The following is a 15,496-nucleotide window of genomic DNA, read 5'->3' on the forward strand; positions in this document are numbered from 1 at the left end:
TGAATTTATGAAAAAAAAAAACATTTTCCTTACGTCTGCGCGGTAACTCTTCTAAAAAAAATCATACATTTTTTCGTGCGATTGTCATAATGTTGGCACCATTTTAAATTAGTCGTTACATAAAGTTTTATATATGAAAATGTGTGCAATTTCATGTAGAATACAACTAAAAACAACCCATGGTTGTAGCTTTTATCAGTTTTGAAATATTTTAATATAAATAACGATAAGTGCCAACATATCAACCTTCGGTCAACTTTGACTCTACCTAAATGGTCGAAAAATGCAATTGTAAGCTAAAACTATTACATTCTAGTAATAGTCAATTATTTACCTTATTGTGCAACAAATTGGAAGTCTCTAGCACAATATTTCGATTTATGGCGAATTTATGAAATAAACTTTTTCCTTACATCCACGCAGTAACTCTTCCGAAAAAATCAGAAATTTTTTCGTCCGATTGTCGTAATGTTTGCACCATTTTAAATTAGCCGTTACATAAAGTTTGCTGTATGAAAATGTGCAGAATTTCATGTAAAATACAACAAAAAATAATTGAAGGTTGTAGCTTTTCTCATTTTTGAAATATTTACATATACGTAAAAAAATATATAAAAAAAATTCGACATTCGGTCAACTTTAAACTTATCCGAAATGGTCGAAAACTGCAATTGTAAGCTAAAACTCTTACAGTATAGTAATTATTCAATCATTTATCTTCATTTTGAAAAAAATTGGAAGTCTAGAACAATATTTAGATTTATGGTGAATTTTTGAAAAAACATTTTTTACGTCCGCGAGTTACGAATTCATGCATAATTTTGTGATAATTTTTTCTCTGTGTTGCTTTGATTGTTTTATAATGTGTTATATACCAAAATGATCTCAATTTAGTGTAAAATACAACAACAAAAATAAACTCGTTAGCTTTAACCGTTTTGCTCACAGCACGATATGAATACAATTATATATGAAATTTTGTTTTTGCGCTATCATATATCGCATTATTTATATGTGATAATGATATTTTTTTCATTTCTGATGGTTGCATATTAAACTTCAGGCAATGAAAAAAAAAGGAGCCAAAAATGAACTCTTAATCTTGAAAACTAAGCGCGCTGTGATTTTTTGATAAAATATTTTTTCTGCTTCGGCACTCACTCCGAGACCCCCTCGGCATACGGGAGACGATTTTTATCATACCCCTTCGGTGTTAAAGGGTTAAAAGGCCTGGAAAATAGTACAGGCAACCCCCGGCTTACGACGTTCCGAGATTGTGATGCTTTTCAATTAATATTCATCAGGAATTATTTCCAGGTTTATAACCCATGTTCTCGTTTACAACGCCAATCCGATGGAAGAAATATGACTCCAAAAAGGCAAAATACACTGAACCCCTGTATTTGCGTTCTCCGGATTCGTGGACTTACGCGTTCATGGATTTCTCTCTGAAACATTCACCCCACTATTTGCGGACAATTTGCCTATTCGCAGTATTTTTATATGAAAAATATCCACAAATTCTTGTTTTTTAATTTCATCATAGTTCTGTTTGTGATGAAACTACTAAAAAAACCAGGTATAAAATTTTTAGTGGGTTTTCTTGATTTTTAACTAACAAAATCAGAGGTTTTAAGCATTTTTATAGGGGTCCCAACTATTCGTGGGTTCTAACTATTCATGGGGGGTTTGGTACACATCCCTGTGAGTACGGCAGGACCACTGTACAGAATATACTTGAGTAATATTCAACTTCCTGTAATGTTCAACCACATTTTTGCTGCATATATTATGATTTTAGCATATATCACTTGTAATGTTGAGTTTTGATTCTGGCGTTACGCCTAGGCTATGTTAGCAGTCGCTACAGTAACCTAGTCTAAGATTCTGACATCTAAAACTAAGAAGCTGAAAGCTTACAGTATGCCTATAACACGTATAAATAATCTGTATGTAGTACTCATTTCAAATAATTAATAATTATAATAAACAGAAGAAAAAAAGCTCCCAACCTCTTTTGTTTACAATCTTTTTGTCAACACTCCCAAGTACTGAAAGGTTGCCAAGCAACCACTTTTAACTATAGTGCACAGTATAGTAATCATACATTTTTATCTCTATTCAACCACTGAAGCTACAGAACAGGATACTAATAACCATTCATGCACATTTTTATTATCTCTCTTCAACTACTGAAACTACAAAACAGTATAATAACCATTCATTTATATTCTTTAATCTATCTTTACCTAGTGGAGATACCAACAGCTATAATGAAACATGTGTAATGACATTATAACAGAAGAAGAGCTATTAGGAAATATTTGTTAGCTCAGATGAGAGCAGACTTTGATGTCAAAAGTAATTTTCTATTTTATGATAATTAATTAAGAAATGTTTGGTTTTTTCTTTTATTAAATGTATTGCATGACTAAGTTTTTAAATTTACATTATCATTCTATCAAAAGAATAAAAAGATACATAATTCCTTGTGAATCGTAAATGAAGAGTTATTAGCTGACAAAATACAAATGGCGGACAATGCTAAGTGCAAACTACATTTCCCGAATGTAAACAAACTATTAGCCACCATTTGTATTTTGTAAGCTGATAACTTCATTTACGATTCACAAAAAGACATGTATTTTTTTATTTTTTTATTTTTTTGATAAATTAATGCTGTAAATTGAAAAAATTAATCATGCAACACATTTCAATAAAAAGCTTTTTAATTAAATATCATAAGATAGAAAATTACTTTTGACATCAAAGACTGCTCTCATCAGAGCTAGCAAATATTTTCTAGAATTGATCCTGTAGGTAAACATCAATTTGGAAAGAATCGGGCGGGAAAGAGGTGCCAATACTTTTATTGCCCATAAATTTACTTATGGTAACTTTTATACTGACTAAGATCACAAGTGTGGCCATCTTAGTACTTCAGTAGTGCTTGTGACTTGAAAGGGGAATGTTCTGCATCTGTGTCGCACATGACGTCTTTTCGTAAATTTGCTCATAAATATACCAAGGGGTTGCTGTTGGCTTTTGTTCTTGTCTTTTACGAAGAAATTTTAGAAAATACATGAAAGTAAAAAAAAAAGTTACTGAATCTTTGTTCTCGGTAAATTTATGTAAATATTTTTCAACAAATGGGCTAAGAATTTGTTACTACTTTTATTTCTTATCTGTTTTGTGGGATTAGTAAGTATAATTTTACAAAATAAAATAAATTTATTTATTTAAAAAAAAAACTTATATAAGTTGGTAAAATTTACGATTGTCTCATAAAAGGGACCCACAAGAGGTTGTAAATAGTAATTTTCAACTTCTAATGGAAGGCAGGGAAACTTTTTTAGAATTTTTTTCTTTCACCAAGTACATTTGCATATCTTCCTCTTTCCATTGATGTGTTTTTTTTCGGAAATTTGCCAACCTCAAAGTTTACCCGCCCTGAAGAGCTGAATATTGGTTCCAGTAAGGGTAAAAGAATAGAAATAAATGGTTATTATACTGTTCTGTAGTTTCAGTGGCTGAGGAGAGATAATAAAAATGTATGGTTACTATACTCTGCGCTAGTTAAAAGTGGTTGCTTGGCAATCTTTTGGTACTCGGTATTGTTGACAAAAAGATTGCAAACAATGAAGCTTTGGAGCTTTTTTGTTTATTTAATTTTTTTATTATAGTTATTAATTATTTGAAATGAGTACTACATACTGATTATTTATACATTTTATAGGCATATCATAAGCTTTTAGCCTCTTAGTTTTAGATGTCAGAATCTTAGGCTAGGCTACAGTAACAACTGCTATCATAGCATAGGCTTATTGCCAGAACCAAACTCAACACTACAAGGGATATAAGCTAAAATCATAATATATGCAGTAAAAATATGGTTGAGCATTACAGGCTGTCGAATATTACTCAAGTATATATACAGTGTTTTGCCCTTTTGGGGTCATATTTTCTGTCTGATCGGCATTGTAACACGAGAACATGCGTTTTAAACCTAGAAATAATTTTTGATGAATATAATTGAAAAGCATCGCAGTCACGGAACATCATAAGCTGAAACTGTTGTAAGCTGGGGATTGCCGTACTATTTGAGTTGCATTTTAATACTTTTTCTTATATGTTTATTCATTTATTTATTAAGTTTTTTTTTATTATTCAGTAATTGGGAGCTCTTCTTTATGTATTACCCTTTACCTCCTCTTACTTCTGCCTAATGAACAACTCATTCTTCTTCTTGAATTTCAAGTCAGTGGCCCCTGTGTGTTTGTTGCATGTGAATAGGTTTCATCTACTGAAACAATAGTATAATAATAGTGTCTTAAACATTTCAACAAGCATATTTTAGAAGAGGAGTGTTTAGTGGTTGGTAGGACTTGTGCTTTTACCCACTTTTGGTGATGTGGGTTAAATTACAATAGCATAGTATTGGATTGTTTGGTGTCTGATTTTGAAATAAAGTCACTAATAATCCTGATAAATTTAGAATTAATAATTTCACATTTATGACCTTTAGTTTTCAAATAGCCCAGTTTTATTTATCCATAGAATAAGCAAATGATTTCATTGAGCATCACTGCTTTTCATTACAGAGTTTTGGTGACTTAGTACAGAAACCTTGTTTAGTGGACCTAACTGTAGAGGAAGGTTCACGTTTGAAAGTGGTCTATGGTTCCACTCAGGGTTTCCACGCAGTAGATGTTGACTCTGGTCAGGTTTATGACATTTATCTTCCAAAACATGTAAGTACAGAATTTCGTAGTATTTAATGTTATTTGTATTGCCTTGCACATGCAAAATGTTTGTAGTACTTAGGCAAAATTAAAAATGATTGGCACTTACCTATTTCAATAATTTCTTAATATTAAAATACCCAACTGTACATATATTGTGAACTAACTTGTGAGAAAGAAGTTTCAACCTCAGAGGTCTAGTTAAGCTAATGAACAGCAATAATAATAATCACAAATACAGTGCTGGTATAACATACATATTTATGAATGTGGAGTATACATACTGCTTACAAGTAAAGTTCAGGAAGGTTTCATTGATTCACAGAATTATTTACTCATGTACAGGTTTGATTAGTCATGGTATTCTTTAATCACTTGACTGCAAATAATTATGATAAAAATATTTGATATTTTTCATGAGCTACTTTTTACAGCATGCTGACGCTCTGCTCGTATTTCAGATCCAGGGTAATATTACACCACACACTATAGTAACGCTACCTAATAGTAATGGTCTTCAGTTACTTATTTGTTACGACAATGAAGGTGTATATGTAAATACTTATGGAAGGGTAAGTACTGATCGGAAGTGTTTTGAGTGGAAGTGGCTAAATTTGTGGTAATAAGGAAAAGTTTAAATTTTTAACAGTTATGAGATCCAAGTGATACTAGATTTATTGAGAAAATGCACATTGACTTTGGTAGGTAGATGGTTCCATAGAACAGTGTGTAACGTCATAACCTCTTGTGTGTTAGAATTTAATCTTTTTTGTGAGTGGCACATACAATATAGCAAGTTACACAAAAGAATGAGCTTCATGATATATGTGGTAATAATTTTTATTGAATTGTTTAAGTGCTGAAAATAATTAGAGTATAAAACAGTACATTTAAGTATCATTGCTCAACAATAATGTTGGCTGGGTCATGTGGAAGGTGAAGTTGTCATTGCTGAACATCATAGATTTTAGAATTGCTTATATTGGAGCAAGGAAGAGGCTTAGATGATATAGTATTGGTAATGAAACAACTATATGGCAGCTCACCAAATGATGTTTCACAGTTAGTGCTACCTACATCTTTCAAGTTTTTTATGATTGTTGCTCTCTTTGTTATGAACCTCACTCTCACAGAATGTAAATTTTGGAAAATACACGCAAAAGGCAGGAAAAAATGGGTTCCTGTACCACAAAAATTTTTAACAATTTATATAGTGTGACCACAGATTCGTAATTCTTTTTCACTGCAACATTTGGTTCAACTTAGTTTGTCAGTCACTTCACACTAATGAAACTCAAGTGACTTGCTGCTTGCAAACAAGTAGTACTCATTTGTGTTAGTTTTCTTGTAATGTGGCTGTCGTAATAGTTGGTAAGTTGCAGTGCAAACAATAGAAGTTTTTGTAACAAAAAAAACTACAGTATTAACATCCTTAAAGTTTTAATGAATATAAGGTAAGCATTCCAACCTTACCTGGTGAGGGTAGGTGAACTAGACAGCAATTGTCATATGGAATCTCGGCCCATTATCTATGTTTTTTCACGTTTGCTGAACACATGGGTGTGAGCTTTAATTGTTATGTTAATAGTTAGCTAGTACAGATGGTAACGTGTTTTCCTCATAATTTTGGGGGCCAGCATTCGCCCCCCCTTCAAGGGATGATTAGGGAGACTATCTACCAGATGGTTACTGTCATGAGTGATGTTATTGTGGAAGTTGGGTTTACCTGGCTGACATTATTATGTACATCATTACAACATTTTTATGTGATTTTGTATATAGTTTAATTTTTGTATTGTTATTTTTAAAGTTTGTAAATTTTTAGTGTTAATTCAACAAAAATTCCTGGAATACAGAAAATACCAGCGCTTGGCTGTGCCAAAAATTTTATAATGTAATCTAATCTACAGAAAATACCAGAAGACAGAATTATGTAACTAGAGGTATTACACTGGATATTTTTTTTTGATGTAAAGTATCATTCATTGTGTGAGCTTTACTATATTTTCTCGTTCTTGTCTTGAATGTCTCATCCTTTCCAACCTGATAAAGTTAGGGCCAAGAGGACCAAGATGGGGATTTGATTGTTTTCATACACCTGTTGCACCTTGGTCATACTAGATGTGCAGTTAATTCTGAGAGTCTTGCTCTTTTCTTTTGTTAGATTTAGTACTACTCAGTATTCTAATATGTTCAAGCTGTGACCAAATTGTGGATTGATATTCCCAGTTGTATATTACACACTTGAGCAGTTCAGACTGGAAGCAAGTGTTTTCTTGTTGAGCACATGAGTTTCACTTCTTAATATAATTACTTTTATATAGTTTACTTTGTATGTGCTTCCTTGATTGATGTCCTTTTGCTTGTGGTATTTTGCTTTGCCAGTTAGAGTTGTATTTTAAGTAACATTGAGGGTGATACAGTAAGACTTCCATGAGCAGATCATGGAAGGATTCAAGGGTTGAAAGAGTGTCAAATACCATCTTGAAGAGGTCTTAAATTCTCACTGATTTCCACATAAGAATCCTCAAACAAAAGAACTTTATCGTGAGATGTGTTCAAATTTATTGTGGGTTTGGGGATGGTGTTGAGTGAAAAGAATATTGAGAATGTCTGTAGATCTTGAAATGGTAGAAAGAGCTGGACATATTACAAGTTAAGGCTGGCATCATATCTCTCATGAAGAAGAGTCATAAGAGACTGCTAACGATGGGACCAAAAGCTGCTGTAAAGCTTATAGGGATTTTCATTGAGAATTGGTGATAGTTCTGGTAGCTGTGAAATGGTGAAGGTTAATTGGATAATCACTGATTATGTTCATGACTTGTTCTCAAGGAACTTCTTTGGTATGCCAAGAGGTATGGCTATTCCTTGAGGACCAGTCTAGCTCATGGCCATTAGATTGAGAACAACTATTTTTCCTGCCATGCTGAGGAAAAGCAGTTCTTTATAATAAGCAGCATATGAGGAAGGCATGGATGGAATGCCTCATCCATTGGTCAGAAGACACGTGGTATCACCATTGGGAATGCTGGTATTTCTGACTTTTTCCACCTCTTCAGCAAATCTTCTCCTCATGTTTTAGAGTAAACTCAAAGTTTAGACATGACTTTGGTTCTGCCCAGCCCTGCTAAACCACTGTATCAGATACATCCTTTTCAGATTTGACCATGAAGACCACTTTTATTCAAATTTGTTTCCTTTAAATGTGGGAGTCAGCTTCATGTTCTTTCAGAAGTTTTCCACTCCAGTCACTTGTTCGCCCTTGTCTCTCTTTTGCCCTGGAGTTTGTAGCCAAGACTCAGTCTTCTGTGTCCTTTGAGCATGGGGAATCAGTTTGTCCTCCCTTCTCTCTGTTTCTACATGTGCTTGTCAGGATTGGCATTTATCCAAAAAAATTTATTTCTTATTGGCTACCACAAGTAAATTCAGGATAATTCTGCAGTTCAGCAGTTGGGACTAGGGCCAATGAGGTCCGTGCTTTTTCATCATCTGTGACTTTTAAGTACAATTTGGTACTGCCACCTCCAGGGTGAGCAACTGTCATTATCAAAACACCTATGCTAAGTTATATTGTATTGATGTAACTAGTAAGGCTCAAGATTTGTATGTATGGAACCCAGTGTCGCAGTGAGCCATGTACCTACAGTGGGAAAGGGGTCAGTTCAGTCATATTCCTTATCAGTGGTCTGGCATAATGAACAGGTGCAATATTTCTTGGGAGTCCATGTCATTAAACCCTTTGTGCTTGTTGGGTGTCCTCTCTGTTTTTTATGGCACACCCATTATGGAAGTGCCCATCATTGGGAGATTCTTCCATTGGAGACACATTACTCATGGAAGCATTCCTTTTGGCCTTCTCCATGCCAACTCCTCAATGGTTTTCCTGGTACCAAATTTCTAGCCGTTACAATTACTTCATGTGCTTTGCCCTCCCTCATAATTGGTGATCAGACTGTATAATAATTATTGAGCCTGTACCAGCAAACTGTATATAAAAATTAATATTTATACAAACCCATTAATCATTAAACTCTAGTACCCTCCTTCTTTCCACTGTATTGGAATCCGGGAGTTGGTAGAATTTCATTGTACTTTCCTGCAAGGATCTGGTGTGATTTAGCAAGTGTACTTCAACAGGTTTTTAAATATTCCGTTGTGTGCACCTGGGCGAATCTGGCATAGTTGAATGCTATTTGATGATTCATGGGTTTGTATAAAAACTAGATTAATTTTAATAACCATTTTTAATGCAAATTTTCATGTATAATTAACCATGACTATCTTTTTAGGTGACAAAGAACATGATGCTACAATGGGGAGAAATGCCTACATCTGTAGCATTCATTGGCACTGGTCAGATCATGGGCTGGGGTAATAAAGCCATTGAAATTCGTTCTGTAGAAACTGGTCACTTAGATGGAGTTTTTATGCACAAGAAGGCACAGAAGCTGAAATTTCTCTGTGAGCGTAATGATAAGGTAAGATGAAGTTTGTAATGTATTTAAACAATTATTGTGTTGTCCACTTTCATGTGAGAACATTTATTTCATGATGTAACGTTGCTTGGTTATGGTACACAAGATCACCTGGGGTCTTGATGATGGTGTTTGGTCATGATCCACACGATCACCAGATGCCTAGATAATACATCATTAAGTGGATTTGCTTTGAAAGGAAAACTAGAAAAAGGAATCATACATATGTGTACAATAGTTTGGATGTTTTTAAGTAACACTCCCAGTTTAGTTATTAGTTGGGTTCAAAAGTGAGATAGCTCCATGCTTGACCTCTTATGAATAACTTTTTCATGTCATTAAGTATAGTTGTAACTCAGTAATTTGGTTAAACTGCTTAATAATAATTAGTTATTGATAATGCTCATAGGATTGGTTATAGGTAGATAGCTAATGACAAAAATGATTATTATTATTTAGCAGTGTTTTTTCAGACTTTGTTGCTCTCTGCTTTTACTGAAGAGGTTTTAGGGCTATTATGTAGGTGGCACATTTTACTTGAAGTAGGACTTGATGTACTAGAGTCTGTCTTAGGAAAGTTCCTGAACAATGTTTAAATCATATTAGTATTCTTGATTTGGACTTTTTAATTAGTTAGAATTTAGGTAAAAGCTTATTGACGAGATTGAAACGAAATCGCTTTTGCAGGTGTTCTTCTCGTCAGCAAAAGGGGGATCTTCGTGCCAAATATACTTCATGACGCTCAACAAACCGGGTATGGCAAACTGGTAGGCTTGATAATGTGCCAGTGTCATTATACTTCATTGCTATGTTCTATCACCAAAGGAGAGTCTTCCTAAGGAACAACTGCCATTGTCACATTATTAAAAAAATTCCAGCAAGCAAATAAGGACGCAGGTGCTCAACTGTTTTCAAGTTCCATGACGACATATTTGAAGTGTAATAAGTCACTATGAGAAATGGACACATTCCTATTTGCTACAAATCTATGTAGTTAACCATGGGAGAAGCACTTCTTGACTTATTGCCATAGAATAAATAGCCATGTCGAAGCTCTTGATTTTGAGTCCAAATCTCTGATGAGTACTACTCCTTGGTCAGTGGTGGGGGTGTTTAGGACTTCAGTAGTTCATGATATGGCTCTACAAGTGTTTTTAAGTTGCTGAAACTATACACATATATATTTATATATATCAGTGGTGATACATAAAAGTTGATCAAATTGAAACAAATGATCAGATTGGCAGAAAATATTTTTTACAATTAATTTGTTGCAAGGCCGTGAAAATGTCGCTGTTTGATGTTTTACCAATGTTCTACACCATGAGCATTTACACAAAATTGGTGTTCTATTATACAGAAATGTAACCACAACAAGTGCATTGATAACCAGAGAATTTTTATTTTTACACACGAGAAATTACTGTACCCCATATTATGTTTGAGGGTTGACTGCAGGAGATTGGAACAAAATCCAAAGTACAGAAAAAGTCATAGAAGCAAAGTTGTCATACTTGAAACTCCACTCATGGCTGCAAGTTAAATGTGATGCCCATATTTTTGCAGGTTGGGTTCTTCTTCCCTGAACCTAACAATTAAAATAATTGCTTTTTGGGAACTACTGTAGTACTAAGAGAAAATTATTCATAATTTGCTCAATTGGCATCCTACATGAAAACAGAATAACAGGGTTAACTCATATATATTCAAACTTATTATTTGTGTTAAGTGCTCTTCTCTCATGTTTTGCCACTTAAAAAATTGCATTGGTCATAAATTGCTTAATATTTTCACTCCTGGCAACTAAGGTGGTAATAGTCAGTATTGTAAAATATTCATGTCTGCTTCTGTATTATAATTTTTTATTTAATCATTGCCACTTTGTTACAGTTTCAGAAAATGAGTCTTTTAAGTTTACCTATAAGTTGGTTTGCAGTTTTAAATATTTGTGTACTCATTTTATGTGGTATTGTAAAATGCAGGACTAGAGCATGTCTTCACAATCTACTTGTTTCAGTATTTTGACTTGTTTTTGTTTTTTCATACTAGTAAAAGAAAGGGATATTTCACATTCAGCTGGTATGAATGGAAAGTTTCGTGCACATTGTTTCCCCAGAAAGTTAGGGTTTGTTTATAATTTACTCAGCCAACAGATGTTTTGCAAAGCACTTTATATTTGAGAATGTGACAACTACTGCTGTAGGAACAACCAAAAGCCAAAAGCTTTTATCTTTCCCTTTCCTCTAACACCATTTATACACAGATCTCGTGTATACCCTACCAGTTGCAGCTGTACTTTTTTAGGCTACATTTCCTTAAAATTTGTCCCACACTCTTTTATTGAATTTTTCTGGGTCTTGATAAATTTTGCTTTGTATTATTTGTTAAAAGAAGGTGGTTACATAGGTAATTCCACGTTTAATGCCATCAACCCTGCCTTTATTTCCTTTGGTTGTATTAATCTGAATAGATAAGGAAAGGACTGTAATATCATAGTTAATTCTACTTTGCTGGTATTCTTCACACTCCCACTTTTTTTACTAATTGACAGTTGGTATAGTTAATATGCTCTTTTTCTCAACAGCATTTAAAGCTTAAAGTTGTACTATTGTGCTTCTAAATTTTCTCTTATGTAGTGAATTTACACTACTGTGATTTAACTAGCCATTAGATTACTTTTTGACCTTTTAAGTCTTAGTCAACCTGTTTGGTTAGATACTCATATTTCATTAGGTACTGCATTTCTGTTTTCCTGGGGGGTATATGATATAGCTGATGCTCGTAATGTTCTAGTCCTAAGTTAACTACAACTCTGTTCAGACTTAACATTTGCAATTATTCATTATTAAGGAACTTCATTTTTCAAGTGATGATAGAGAGTTACTGCTTTGTTTCCAAGCATTTGGTGTTGTAAAGTCATCACAGTTTTAATGGTGCAGTTTTTCAGACTTCAGATGGGTGCTGATTGTATTGCTGTAATCAAGTACAGTCCAAGGTTTCAATAATACCCGGCATGCTGGTCATGCTTTTAACTTGCAGGCTTTCTGGTTTTTTCCAACCTATGAAAAGTGGAGTAGTTTCGTTTATAACATTTTATCATCAGTTCAGTTTTGCACAAGGATAACAAAATTATACAGTTTGCAAATGTATGAGTCTTAGTTTTTAGCATAATTTCTTCACATCTGCAGTGTTTTATTTTTCTTGACTTTCTATTTACTTTGCTATTTTACACCCCCAAGCTATTGGTGAATTTACTTTTAAGCAGCTAACTTGCATTTGCTCTCTACGTAACTTTTTCTGCAGAGTTTCATGAACCGAAGGTAATTGCAGGTGTAGAAAGGTACTCTTTTTGAGTTTCCAAACTTGGTAATCTTACAGACTTGGTAATCTTACATAGAAGTCTGGAAAATTTTCCACATTAGTAGGTCTCAGATTTTGTTTCAACATTATTATTTTTGTGTGTGCTTCCAGTGCAGAATGAATTAAGTCTGTTATTCTCTTTATGATCTACTGTTAAGAGTTTTAGTAACAGACAAGCAAAGCAGGAGAGGTATAAGAACAAATTATGGTAATCTTTGGTTTTGGGCTGCAAGTGATTTATGTAGCATGTTGTCCAGTGGAACAAGGATAATTCACTACTACTGTATTAAGATTATAAGTTTAATTTTTGTATTTTTCAACCATGAATATTGGCCAAATTTAAGCAGCAGTAGGTTGTGCCACCTGCTACAGAATGCGGCAATTGCTTCCGTAATGAAATAAATTACAGGTTTTAGTCTTCATAATTGCTTTTTATAAAGCTACTTTATTCATCTCTGATAGATCTGTAAATACTGCAGAAAAAGGCAGAAATTGTACAAGAGATTGTACAGACAATATATATATATGGATAGGTAATTTTTTATTTATAACAGAAATTTATTCAAATCAACATTTTATTTGGTATGTTTTAAGAAAATCTAGGTAACTTCACTATAACTATACATTATCGTTACCATGTGCCAGTGAAACCTGTGTATTGTGATTTCGGGAATTTTACTAAGTACTGCTTACTTGGAAAATTCCCGTCAGTGTTGGTAATATATATTGCAGCATCTAATGTCAATAAAAATAATGACCATTTGCAGTTTTTCCTTCTATCAGTCTTACAATTGGCTCAACAGCTGCTTAGCCACACCAGAAAGTTTATCACACCTCTGCAAAAGGGTCGTAATGTTTCCAATCTGAATTATTTTTTTAACTATGAGTGGGAAGTTATTGCCATATTTTTTGGAGACTAGTTAATAGTAAAAGTTTGGTTTGGTATCCTTGACACATGGTAATGGTTTGGTATCATCGTGTTTTGTTTTTCTTTTTTGTCACAAAGTGCACTAAAGTAAATAAAACTTAAATAATGAATTCTCGTAACCTGTATATTAGGCAGGACTTTATTTAATTAGGCCGCTGATTAAGTAATATCATCCAAACTGCATACACCACCCACTCCAGTTAATGCCATATCACCAAACAACTAAATGCCACCGTTGACTTTTTTTTTATATAAATATAGCAGTTAAATATGGGCCAGTGCCTTTATATAGGAATGAGAAGTTTTGTCTTATTGTGTCAAGAATTGATGATAGTGTCACCGAATTGATACATCATTCCATTTTTTACATAATGCAGTTGTCAATCATGATGTCCCATTCCTAAATGTAGACTGTGCAATGTTAATCTGAGCTTTTAAGTTAAACCAAAGTATTAAAGGTTTTAGTTAGAATTCAGATGTTTTACCATCTTTTGATCGTATGTGTATTATGTAATGGGCTTCAAATCTGTTTTATATGGTGCTTTTCTTATTTAGTTTTCCTTTTCAAGAAATTTTCTGTGTTGTTTTAGAGAAGCTTGAGTAAGATCTGTTCTTTTGATATTGTGATTATTATTAGTGCTTGTAAACTAATTCGCAAGATATTTTCTACAGTGTTCATGTATTCTGAATATTTCCTCAATGCCAAAGGTATATTAGTAGTACCCAAACTTCTCTTTGGCATCAGTGAAGTGGGATGTGGTGATAACAGAGACTTGATCATTTCCATCACCACGCTCACTCTACAACGCTCTCTCCTGATTCTGGTCCGTCTGAAATTTTGGTTGCTTTTGCATTAAGTGCTCGAAATCCTTTAGTGTACTGTACTACTGTTTTCATTTCATGAACATCCTCACAGTAACTTCATATCAAAAATCAAAAATACTTCTTAAGAAAATTGAAGGCTACTTAAAAAAAAAAAAAGTAAATATTTTTAGTGTGCTTTTTGAAGGAATTCAGTGCAGAAGAGGATGTCATGACTCATTTCTTCAGTATTAAATTTTGTAAGGACCTTTATTTCAGATTAATACAGTGGACAATAGTTGTACAGAGAGTATTTCAGCAGACTTTGCAATTACACTTGAGTGAAATCTACACAGGATGTGTCCCAGCAAGTGTATACCGTATTTGTGAGAAGCAGCAACTGTGTATCCAGCTATATTCACAAATTGTAGTTTGGCTTGTAAAAAGTCAAACAAGAGTGTTTTCTTGCAAAGCATGATCTCCCATGATTTTTTATGCTGCTGCATCATTGATATGATGTTTGCTGTTCAAGAAAACCCACTAGTAAGATAAAGGAAGTGCAAACCAATGATTGCCACTATTCTTTCTCTCCTCTCTCATTCTGTCCTCTTTATATCATTAGCTTAAACAGTCATTTTATACTTTAGAAATATCAGAGCCTTTGTATTATTATGAGTGTTTAAAGGTAAGTTCTTTTTTAACTTATACATCTACTAGCAAGGCACGATATGTGCATTTACTTGGGACTCCTGTGAATATATTGAACCTATCCTATTTAATTTCTTTATTTTACAATACTCCCATGGTAATTTTGAAGAAAAAATACTGTATATACTTTACATTATTTGTATAACAATTATACAGATCAAAAGGCATTCATTACTTTTAATGGAGCTGATAGCTGTCAGTTATAATATGCACATGAATTTCAATAAAGAATTCATCAGATATACTTTTTTTTTATACAATTGTTTCATTTTGTTTTGTGGATTGTCTTTCATTTTACTTCCAGCAGACTGGTTCCAGGTAAGAATTCTGGGCTCAATGATAAGGTTATGCAGCCTTTTTTTGAAATTTAGTTGTAACCTTCCATTTACATAAAAAAAAAAGAATGACTGATTCAGGGCAACAATGATCTGGAAAGTCATGAACTAACTACATAAACATAATGGGTGACAGAAAAAAAT

The 15,496-nt window shown here is 33.5% G+C and overlaps 1 protein-coding gene across 1 annotated transcript in view; it reads left to right on the forward strand.

Annotated features, from left to right (window-relative positions):
• LOC135210362 (serine/threonine-protein kinase mig-15-like) overlaps positions 1-15,257 on the forward strand; it is a 297,907-nt gene extending 282,650 nt beyond the window's left edge. The window contains 4 exon segments of the mRNA XM_064243259.1: positions 4,602-4,751; positions 5,204-5,314; positions 9,035-9,223; positions 9,908-15,257. Of these exon segments, the coding sequence (XP_064099329.1) occupies positions 4,602-4,751; positions 5,204-5,314; positions 9,035-9,223; positions 9,908-9,991 (534 nt within the window). The 3' untranslated portion in view covers positions 9,992-15,257.
• Positions 15,258-15,496: the final 239 nt, after the last annotated feature.

The sequence above is a fragment of the Macrobrachium nipponense genome, chromosome 39 (assembly GCF_015104395.2).
Source record: "Macrobrachium nipponense isolate FS-2020 chromosome 39, ASM1510439v2, whole genome shotgun sequence".
Lineage (NCBI taxonomy): Eukaryota > Metazoa > Arthropoda > Malacostraca > Decapoda > Palaemonidae > Macrobrachium > Macrobrachium nipponense.